General features: G+C 42.7%; 3 protein-coding genes across 3 annotated transcripts; 2 read left to right on the forward strand and 1 right to left on the reverse strand.

Annotated features, from left to right (window-relative positions):
* Positions 1-2,966: 2,966 nt before the first annotated feature.
* Positions 2,967-5,126, forward strand: BGW36DRAFT_309392 (uncharacterized protein; the record flags this gene model as incomplete). The annotated part of the gene is made up of 3 exons (XM_046212399.1): positions 2,967-3,056; positions 3,107-3,154; positions 3,207-5,126. The coding sequence occupies 3 exons, from the start codon at positions 2,967-2,969 to the stop codon at positions 5,124-5,126; spliced, it is 2,058 nt and encodes a 685-aa protein (XP_046065275.1).
* Positions 5,127-5,138: 12 nt separating this feature from the next.
* Positions 5,139-6,258, reverse strand: BGW36DRAFT_79988 (Esterase/lipase). Its single transcript, XM_046222602.1, has one exon. It carries the CDS (start codon positions 6,132-6,134, stop codon positions 5,151-5,153), a length of 984 nt encoding a protein of 327 aa, XP_046065276.1. The 5' UTR covers positions 6,135-6,258; the 3' UTR covers positions 5,139-5,150.
* Positions 6,259-8,864: 2,606 nt separating this feature from the next.
* Positions 8,865-11,181, forward strand: BGW36DRAFT_421171 (putative ferulic acid Esterase/Feruloyl esterase; the record flags this gene model as incomplete). The annotated part of the gene is made up of 13 exons (XM_046219540.1): positions 8,865-9,019; positions 9,067-9,110; positions 9,170-9,292; positions 9,349-9,387; positions 9,482-9,535; positions 9,583-9,664; positions 9,709-9,900; positions 9,952-10,103; positions 10,148-10,330; positions 10,428-10,467; positions 10,523-10,617; positions 10,662-11,023; positions 11,068-11,181. 13 exons carry the CDS (start codon positions 8,865-8,867, stop codon positions 11,179-11,181), a joined length of 1,635 nt encoding a protein of 544 aa, XP_046065277.1.

Below are 11,181 nucleotides of genomic sequence, written 5' to 3' on the forward strand. Positions count from 1 at the left end.
TCACAACCAATGTTTTCTGTCTGCTCAATGTAAGAGCAACTGAGAATGATCAATATATGGGAATGAATAGAGCGCAGGAACTATGGTTTTATAAGTTCCTTGATGTTAGTCATGACTAGGCTCCTTCCAATTCCACCACAGTGCGGGTCCCATGTTTTTTCTTATCTTGTATCCTAACTCTATGCACTTCTCTCTTGAGTGAGGCTAGATAACGAGGAGGACATAATTACTCCACATAGCTAGCTCGCGTGGCTTGCTGACCAAACTGGAACGGACACAAGTGAGGATATCAACCATGCGGGCACGAATCAGGTGAGGCCCAAATGTGGAGAAATCGATTGAGTTTAAAGGACTGATACGGTTATTAGTAGTAAAGTGATTACTACCCCTAATTATTAGATGGCATGCCGCTCATGTGACCGGGGGTATAGGCAGGCGCCGACGGTAACTTATCTGATACCTTGCACCATCGACGGAGGATATACCCGTCTCTTTCAGCAGCCCCACTCTTTACAGAGTCGGTCTGCCAAAGTGCAACGCCAAACCAAAGTCCAACACCAAATGTTATAGATTATTAGAAAAACACATACAATTCTCACCAAACTAGATTCTAATTATCTTCAAGCAAGGCTGGAATCGCCAACAAGATCAATAACAAAATAAAATATCAGAATTTTGAGGCTCTATAACCTCAGAAAGAGATATATTATCCCATTCTAATACTAGTTTGCGTTGTATCCCGACAGGTGTACATACAAACCGTATCCGGCGCTAAGCCTAACCAGGGAAGGTGCTGCCAAGATCCATAGGAATGACACCTGTAGGAATGATGGTGAGAAATTTTTAAAACTCAAGATTAATATAGCTGTTTAAAATATTAATAGATTAAGATTAATAACCTTAAATAACCCTAATCTAAATAATTTAAAAATTTTGAGATTAGTATAGTTATCTCAGATATCCTTTATATAATATATTCTATATAACAATTTCCATTTGCGTGCTTATTATGGAATACCGCCTGCTATAACTAACATTCATTGGCTGTGAGTTATCGATTCTTGTGACATTATATTTAGATAGCCCTCACTATAAATGAAGTTACCCTATTGTCTGATGATGGCTTATATAATTAACCAACTCATCTCTCATTAAGCATCCTACCCTCCTCTTTTACAGGACCTTAAAAATTGAACAACAATGCTGAAAAAAGCTGCCCGCTCCCTGCCTTCCATCTAGTTCATTAACTCATTATCTCTCTAGCGCTCTTATAAAGACATGATTATCGCCTCTTTTGAAAAGGTCCGTCTAAATAATATAATAGTTTATAATACTCAAAAGTTTCAGATATTTTTTTTCTGGGTTAACATATTAACCATAATCTTATTATAAATTAATTATCATACTCTAGCAATATTGCTAACATAAATATTAATTCCCTTAATTTTTTTCTTTCAAAAGTGTGAAAAATTTCTCTTGCAATGCCTTCTATTCTATTTTCTGTTTTTCTTCTCACAGCCTTTACTGTTCCAACTGTGTAAGAAGCTGCTCTTTCTATCCTCTCTGCTCTGCCAGCAGTCTCTCTTCTCAATCTCTGGTTTGCTAAAAGCTTCTCTTCCGGTACCTTCTGTTCTGCTTCTCGCTTCTCTTCTCGCTCTCTCTGCTCTGCCAGTAGTTTCTCTTGCGTCTCTAGCTGTTGCTGCATGGTCTGAACCATCATACGTAGCTCTGGCTGTAAGCCTCGACCCTGTGAGGATGTCGTGCGGCGTAACCCGGAACGTTTCTGCGAATCGATCTGTAACACCTGGAACTTCGGTGGAACACCCACGGCAACGGATATTCTTTAAAGCGTTCTCTATTTTTAGCCAATTCTATGAGTGTAGCCCGTTATGCAGAGTCGGCAGTTGTCTAATAAAGAATGATGATGTTAGAATAGATTTGCTGATTCCCAAAGTCTAAGAATAGGTCTGCTTTAAAGCAACTAAACGATATGAAAAGTTTTATGCTTCCGCAAAATATATATAGTCAGCAAGAATTAGGAGAAATATGACTCACTAGTATGAGGCTGCCTCAATTTCTGATTCATCGCTACCCTATCCAAACCGTTCAATTTTTATATTTGCTTTACAGCATATGACGACAACGACGACGACGATTATGATGGGTAATAGCCATTTAATTTGTCAATAAAAAGAAGAATGACATTAAAATGGGAGATGCCTCATCCATGCTGATATGATTCCAATGACACTAGCACCAACGGCAATGATAGCTACATTAACATACTGTCAAGTTTATAGTCTTATTATAATGAACATCTTCTTACTAGCCTAGGATACCAAGATGCATAGACTCAAACCAATACATACTAAGAAAATACCATGATACAGTATAGTGTATGTAGCCCACTCGACATGAACCACGAGTGATAGATTCCTTCAGATTGTCTCCATTATTGGAAGGGGATAGTGGCCGCTCTAATACTATACAGTCAGTATCACTACAGAAACGAATCCATGTGATAGAAGTGGTTACGAGCCTGTTAGCTGCTAGGCAGTGGGGTCCATTTTATAACTTCAAATTGTTTTCTTATTCAGATTCATTTAAAAAAATCCTTATAGAATGGCTATATAACATATATGAACTAATGTAATTAAATATTAGTTGTCACGATATACGCTTGGAAAAGGCTGGGAGTGGTCTTTTTTGTCTGAAGTAGGTTGGAAAAAAAATTTGCCTTTGTGCCTGAGGCATCAATAGTTCAGTACCCCGCATCTCTCGTTATTCTCTTCACCAAGATCAATCACACACTCCTATTTGAAACTCTTCGCATATCGTATTATTATTGTCTTCAAAAGAGGGCAGACCTTTGAGTTTAATAAAAATGCAAAAGAAAATCTCTATCCAATTCAGATCGAGATTATAAATTTCTTCATTAATTCTTACAAATATAAAGAAACACCAAGATGGTTATTTCATCATCAGAACAACTCAGACCTCGGAAAAGGAAGAGAATTATTATCTCTTGTACAGAATGCCATCGGCGCAAGCAAAAAGTAAGGCACCTATAAAAGATCTAATTAATTAACTACTAAATATTCAATAGTGCGACCGCCAGTATCCATGCTGTAACTGTATTAAGCGAGAAAAGCAGGTATTGACTCCTCTAGACATTATATTGCATTTGATCTGAGTGAGAACTCTAGGATATTTGCTATTATGATGTTGACCCAAAGGGTTGCCAATCCATGCCAAGCAATTGTAATGAGAGCGGTTCCTCGGAAAGCAGCAATAGCATCAACACGGTGCATCTGCCTCCACCTACTAGCCTGGACTCTGAGTGGGTTAGCGGATTTCAGGACGAAATCCGAGATTTTGGCTATTCCAGCCAAGGCAACCACCACTCCATGAGTTTATTACGAACCACAGAGCTATATGGAGCCCAGAGCGCTTTTTTAGTTAGTCCGTCTATCACAAACCAGCCCCCTTTCCAAAGTGATACAAATTTTAAGTACAAGGAACTGGTCCGCCAGCTACCTTCGAAAGCCTGCATCGACATCCTGGTCGAGACATTTTTCTCCGACATCAACTGGCAGTATGCTCTGCTCGACGAGAGAACCGTTCGAGAACAATTAGAAAAATGGAGAAAAGTCTCGTACTCTGACCTTCAAAAGGGGCTCGAAAGATTGACGTCGGAAACTCTTGTGTTTCCCGCCTTGCTACTTCAAGTCATCGCACAAGCGCTTCTATTTCACCCCCCTCATGATGAAAGGATTAGTTCCCTCATCACTATGGCTGGCATGAGCTTCCATGATCTTGGCGCCGAATATAGCGATACAGGTGCTAAGATACTAGAAATTTTGGGGAAAAGAGACATTACAATAGCTACGGTGCAATCAGGATTGTTACGAGCATCATTTTTGAAAAGCAGTGGCAAAGTTGTTGAAGCCTGGCATGTACTTGGAGCAACAATACGCGATGCACAGGAAATTGGTCTACATACCGGACGAGTTGTATCCGAGCGATCTCCAATTGGACCCTGCACCGATGGTCATAGAATTTGGGTGATCTTACATATTTGGGATATCCATATGGCTGTCGTTCTCGGTCGACCAGCTACCACCAATCTCCAAATAGATAGCTTCTCTCGCACTATTGAGGATGACGGAAGGAGGCAAGAATTGTTCTCGCATTGGCAGACCGAGACTGACCCCCCTCGACCATTTGATATCATCCTCGCCGGTTATAATGTGGCCTATCGATATTTCCAGGACATTCACCAGCTGGAATATAATGGCGTCAAACTCCAGGACTACCCAAAGGTCGAATCCATTCACGCAGCAATCCAAAAAAATTTAGAGCTTTTACCTTCTTGGTGCCGGCTGGAAAATCCAGATACGAAATTTGATCAAATACGTGGGTGTCAATGGCTACGTGTCGCCCGAGAAGGACTGTACTCTCTCATCAACCTAGTTCTTCTCACACTTCATCGACCCTACATATTCTCTGTGGCCAATAGTCAAATGGAAGCCCTCAAAGCTGGAATATCTATTCTTCGTACACAGGAGCGACTCTTCCAACAATCAGAGCCGCATCAGTGCAAGGTGTTCAATCCGGTCTACGCTTCTTTCGACGCGCTTGTTCTTATTGCAGCAATCTATGTCGCTTTTCCGAATCAGAACCAAAAATGGCGAGCAGAATCTGTCCAAGTTGTTGAAAGAGGGATGGAAAGGCTGCGCATTATTGGTCTATGCAATTATATGGCAAAGTCAGCATATGGTGTTGTCTGGAACCTGTACTATCACCTAAAGCATCGACTCGACATCCTCGAAACTGCAGAGGACTTTGAAACACCTCACAGCAACCCAAACTGGATATCTCCCAACAGTCAAAAAAATTTCTCCAACGGAACACCGTTGGAACCATCTTTTGATACTGTGATACCACCGCGTCCCTCCCATGACCTGTTCTACGACCATATCTCAAGCACCCAAATTCCCTTCATGGATACACCGGACAATTTATCTTTAGATCCACTTAATACGAATATTACGAATGATTGGAATTTTGAAGGGGACTTCTCAAATGATAGCTTTTGGAGTTTGATGAATGAACTCATCAATTAAAATCTACCTATCGCCAATGGCACTCTATTTAACCTCCGCAAACCAAGTCGCAATGTCCCCCACATTGCGATCAACACAATCCGGCTGCTCATAGTGCTGAAAGTGGGAGAACTCGTTCCAGATCAGCTTTTTCTGAGTTGCGGGAATGGACTCGTAGTGACGCTTAGCAGCCGGTGGATTCATGCAGTTGTCACCATGGATCAGCAGCGCCGGCTTCTTTAGCTTCGCCACACCCGGGACGGTGGTATAGTCAAAGTGGTCTAGGTCGCTCATCACCGCATATTGGTTTTCAAATCCCTTCAGTGTCCACGGCCCGTACCAGGCCCAAACGACCGGTCCCGGAAGGCCGGCCAATGACCCGGTATTAGGGTCTGCGGCCTTTGGATCGACCAGCGGCTGATATACTACTTCCCCGGTCTTGTTATATAATTCACGAGCTTGTTTAGCTCGCTCAAGTCGTGCTTTGTACAGTGCTTCTCCCTGTTCGGCGGTGGGCATCTTCAATGCCGCAATATCCACCCCAGGCTCCCACGCAACACAACCAGCGCAAATCATATAAATGTCGGTTTCGTGGTCCCGATAGTATCCCGTGACTGAGGCAACGCCTGCAACTCGGCTGTCGTAAGATGCCACATCCAGCGATTGGGGGCCACCCTGACAGATTCCGACCAAGAAGAGCCGAGATGCATCGACATCTCCACGTGTAGAGAGGTAGTCAAGGCCTGCGACTATATCCTCGTTTTTCATTTTGGGGTTTTCCAGTCGTCGGGGCTGACCGGTGCTTTCGCCGACTGTGCGAGGGTCGAAGATTAGGGTTGCGTAGCCTTCATCTGCAAGACGAGTCGCGTATTGCAGTGGCGCTTGTTCTTTCATAAAAGAATATGGGCCGGTGACAACGATGCCGGGGGGGTTCGTGATATTGATGGGACGGAATAAGACTCCACCGATAGTCTCTCCGTGTGAAGGATACCGGACCTTTTCAACAGTGTATTGACCGTGGGAAGGCATTTTGCATTTGATTCAAAGAAGACTAAATATGCAGCTTACTTGAGAGGATCTTGATGACCTCGAGTATCGAATCTTGCCTATCGCCATGTTTATATAATTATTATACTCCGAAGTCATCGGCGTTGTGTCATACCCATGCTACTGTTTGTCTAACCCTGAATGGCAACTATGACGCATTAGATATCCGTTTTCGAGCCTGTGTCGAGTTATCGCCGATAAAAATGGACCAGGTTAGGGTCTAACGCCGATGAGCCAATCACAGAGTGCAGGACCGCTATCCAGCCCTTATCTCATGAGCCTTAGACGATTGGCTGCCAAAAGGTGCACTACTCTTGGCAGATTCTGTTTGGATGCTTATGTTGTGTTCTTATATTAAAATCTAATTTAATTTTCAAATATATGTGTTATATGTGATTATATATGTAACAGCACCGCGCCCTGCTTTATACAAATTGACATTGATAAACACTGCGCAACGCCTTACCTTATTATGAAAATTATCTTTGAAAATTGAGAGGAGAATTAGCTATTGCGGGAACGACGCCAAAAGCGGCTACGCTTTCACTAAGCCACAACCATTTAGTCAGTAATGACTGATCTAATGCCTGATTCCAGCCTACGACAAAGAAGAGCACGTGACTTGCATAGTCAACATAGCCATTGTAAGGGAATGGATATATCTGGACTGACATATCCAACAGAGCAAATATTAGTCAACGGCTATGATAGCTATGATTCTACTTTAGTATATATAGACACTCGTTTACCATCATGTATTTAGATCGTGTTATATTTTCATATCAAAATAGTATACTACTATCAATATATCAACGACTTACCCTCTTACTATCATCATTGCGATAAATAGCTCTTTATCATCTATTGTATGGCCCTCTTCTACTTTGTTAGCAGAATATCCTGAGTGACCTTCGATCTCAGACGAATCGTTGAATACATTTTGACAATAACATATATTAAAATAGAACTAATTTCCTATTTTAATATGTAATTCTTTTGCTTATAACATCCATTACTCTGTTTTATGCCGGCATTGGAGCCATTAACCCTTATGTTATGATAGACAGGTCAACTCGACCATTCTTTGTACATGAATACGATTCAGATAGAGGAATCTCGTGGTAGAAATATTGAGAAAGTTTGGAGATTTCGTTGAGTAATGTTAATGCGTTCTCAAAGGCACTAATTAGAAATTTATCTTTTCTCAGTTCGTCATTGGCTAATGTAATTATCTCAATCCATATCTCATTGGCTTATAGGAGATTTCTTGGGCTCCAGGCAACATCCTAAGACTACTACGCTTAAATGGTGATTTGGTGAGCCTCTGATGCAAATGCAAGAGGCAGGACCAGTACTAGACCTTGAGTAACCTTAGGCAAGGGGCTCATTTTATGTCATTTTGTTTCATTTTATTTCATACAATTCCATTCCATTAGTTACCTGCTTGATTCCACCATCTCAATGGAGATATATATATTGCGATACGTCCATATCTGCTTGTTGAATATCCCGGCGGCTGAAATAGTGTGGTAGGGATTGGGTATGTGTATATATATGGGACAGTCATCCTACATGTATTAGAAGAATCAATGAACATCTTACTATCACCTTTAACAGATATATGTCCAATGTTAGGGCTCACCTACCTATGAGGCCAGAATTAATTACGGAAGTAGGATATCATTTATTAAGGATGTTATATATATAATAAACCCTTTCTTATTAAATCCATATATAAAACGTGCCCGACCCATTGAGATGGCCCATGCTCACCGTGTTTCGGCTATCACGATTAATAAATATGTACTGAGTAAAATTAATTGATGTTACCAGAAGCGATGGCCTGTATTGATGATAGGGTGCCCCGCTGGCTAAGCTATTAGACCCCCACTTGGCGAACCCCCACCGGACTTTGGTCTCCGAATGGCCAGGCCTCCCACTCTCCGGTCAATGAATGCCGGCACGGTAGGGTCGTGATACCCCCTTTCCCATGAGGGAGTACTCATTCGCGTTTCAATTTAATCTTGATGGCTAATTACCCCCACAGTAGAGTATAGAACTCTATGTTCCAGTAAATATGAAACTATGTGCCAATTTTGGCAATGAATCTTGATAGACAAATGCAAGGATTGATTTTAATTATTCCACGACGGCATCTGTCTATTCTCTCCCTCTTCGCTCTCGATTACAACGTCTGCGAATCGGTACCTCAGCTATTTTTGCGTCTTATACTGGCACTACCTAGTATCAGCATCGCTGTCCTCCGTTTGCGCCTAAAACTCTGCTATCGTTAGATGTCCTACAGCTCCGCTTATTGTGACCTTTTTGTCTACACCACAAATTAGAAAACCTCGTCTTCTTTTTTCTGATAACTCTCTTGTTTGCGAATACGTGTTGTCTTTGGACGTCCCCTTTTTTGAAATCAGAGGTGGAAGGCAGCCGGGACCTGATTCAAGATCTCGAGACGGAGAAGCAGCGGATAGTGTACGTACTGTCGAGGAGTTTCGGATACTTACCCCCGAAGACCCAAAGCATTCGGAGGAAGTAAATATCCGGGAACGTATAATCCTTGTGATTAAAATTTCCGGGGAAGTGACAACTGCCAAACTAGTTCACGGTGTATATGCGCCGTACGTAATATATATGCGGTGGAAGTCTCATCCTTGGAGGACGCTTGTCTCGCTAGCAGGTGCATGTCAACAGTAACCTAAGATGCTATCTCTTTATTATTTTCTTGTGCTGATAGGAGGAGTTGTACCACTTGTCGCTGCACATTACCCGGATCATGAAATCGACTTTCCAAGGCATTGTGTCAATTTCGGCGCGTCGCTGAACCTTCCCAACGTGACGGTGAATTTCGCTGAACAGTAAGCTGGACCCATTTTGGTAGGTAGCAATGCTGACTGCAATTCAGCGTGCCAGCAGGGACGAACTTGACTTTCTCTCAGGACTATGGCCGTATAGTACCACCTCACCGAGCCATAGCTCGATCGCTTTGCTCCCCTGACAAATGCCAGTGGACACATGCCAACGCCCATATCAAGTCGTGTACACAAATACCTGTCGCATCGCTATGAATGTCACGACATCAAACCGATCCAGTCTTATACTCGAGGCGTGGTTCCCAAAGAATTGGACTGGTATGTCATTTCTGAGCCGCGTTTCGTGGTGGAGACAACACTGAGTTCTTTTTCAGGCCGGTTCTTGAGTACTGGAAATGGAGGCCAATCAGGGTGTAAGAAATCCAAGTACTCTTCAGAGATTGGCTACAGTTGCCGTTCTTCGAAGAGAGTCTTCATTCTTATGTACGTTTGTTAACCATGAACCAGGTATCCAGTACGAGGATATGGCCTATGCAGGCGGACTAGGATTTGCATCAGTCGGCAAGGAAATCACCATCTCTGATCGAACTCGAAATTAATTATGGTAGGCGCAAACAATGGACATAATGGTACAGGCGGTCTGGCATTCTTCCACAACCCCGATGTTGTGATCGACTTTTCATGGCGCTCGTAAGTGTTTGATGCACCACTCTGACGTTTTCTAATACAGGCAGGATGCATACTGGCGTGGTCCTTGGCAAAGAAATGACAAAGCTCTTCTACGGAAGGCCATACACGAAAAGCTACTACCTGGGCTGCTCTACTGGTGGTCGACAGGGTTTGTACGCAGCGCAAGAATTTCCTAATGACTTCGACGGAATACTAGCGGGGTCACCGGCAATTGACCGAAATGCCTTGGTAGCATGGTAAATATTAACTTGAAGCAACTGTAAGAAACAGGGCGCTAATATACTTAGGAACGGTCATTTCTTTGGGATTACGGGAAATTCGACATCAAATACTTTTGTTTCTGCCGCTAAATGGGCCACTGTTCATACAGAGATTCTGAGACAATGCGATGGCCTTGACGGTGTATTAGATGGTATTATCGAAGATCCAACACTATGCTGTAAGTCGTCTTCTCAAATGAAAGCTTGACTCACAATTTGGCAGATCCTCGGCCAGAAGCATTGCAATGCGCTCCTGGCATGAATACTTCCTCAACGTGTCTCACGAGTGACCAGGTATTGACTGTTAGGGCCGTACTGAGTGATTATATTGGAGAAGATCGACAACTTATTTTCCCTCGGCTTCAGCCAGGTGCTGAGCTGGGAGCGTCAAAATCTGTGTTAGGAGGTAAGTTGTGGATCCTTATTCTGGAAACTGTGCTAATTCGTTGGAGGGGCACCATCGCCGTACATTGTTGTAAGTGATTCTTAACGTTTCTTATTAGCTGCACTAATCTTTATTAAGGATTGGTACAAATACGTTGTGTTAGTTCTCATAAAATGTAACATATTGCTAAAAAGACATTAACTCAGGTGGTAGGTATCAAAATGCTTCATGGGATCCCGCTAGCTTTAATATCAAAGATGCTACTTATTCAATCGCACTAAATCCGGCGAACATTGCCACTTTTAAAGGTTTGTCTAGAAAAATTGAAGCTTCTTAATCTAACTCGCGGCAGGCAATCTCTCAGCCTTTCAATCCGCTGGTGGGAAAGTGATGGTTTACCACGGCCAACAAGACGATGTAATAACATCTCCGAACACTGCACGTTATTATAACCACGTCTCCAATGTGATGGGTCTACCTAGCAAGGATCTTGATCCCTTTTTCCGCTTCTTTCGCGTTAGTGGGATGGGTCATTGTTCTAAGGGACCTGGAGCTTGGCAAATTGGACAGACGTATATAGGGGCACAGGGAAACGCTGTGGACAGCCAACATAACGTTCTGATGCGATTGGTCGATTGGGTGGAGAATGGGGACCGAGGTGCACCAGAGACTATTACTGGGGTAAAATATGTCAATGTAAACTACCCCGGAACAGTCGAATTTATGTTGAGTCAATCAGGAAAGCTAATAATATTCAGGATACTATTGCTCTTGGGGTTGATTTTGTGAGGAATCATTGCCGTTATCCGCTTAGAAATATTTGTGTGGATGCTTCTGCACACAGAGACCCTAGAAGTTGGAGGTGTGAATAA

The sequence above is a fragment of the Talaromyces proteolyticus genome (genome assembly GCF_021365285.1).
Source record: "Talaromyces proteolyticus strain PMI_201 chromosome Unknown BGW36scaffold_17, whole genome shotgun sequence".
Taxonomy (NCBI): Eukaryota; Fungi; Ascomycota; class Eurotiomycetes; order Eurotiales; family Trichocomaceae; genus Talaromyces; species Talaromyces proteolyticus.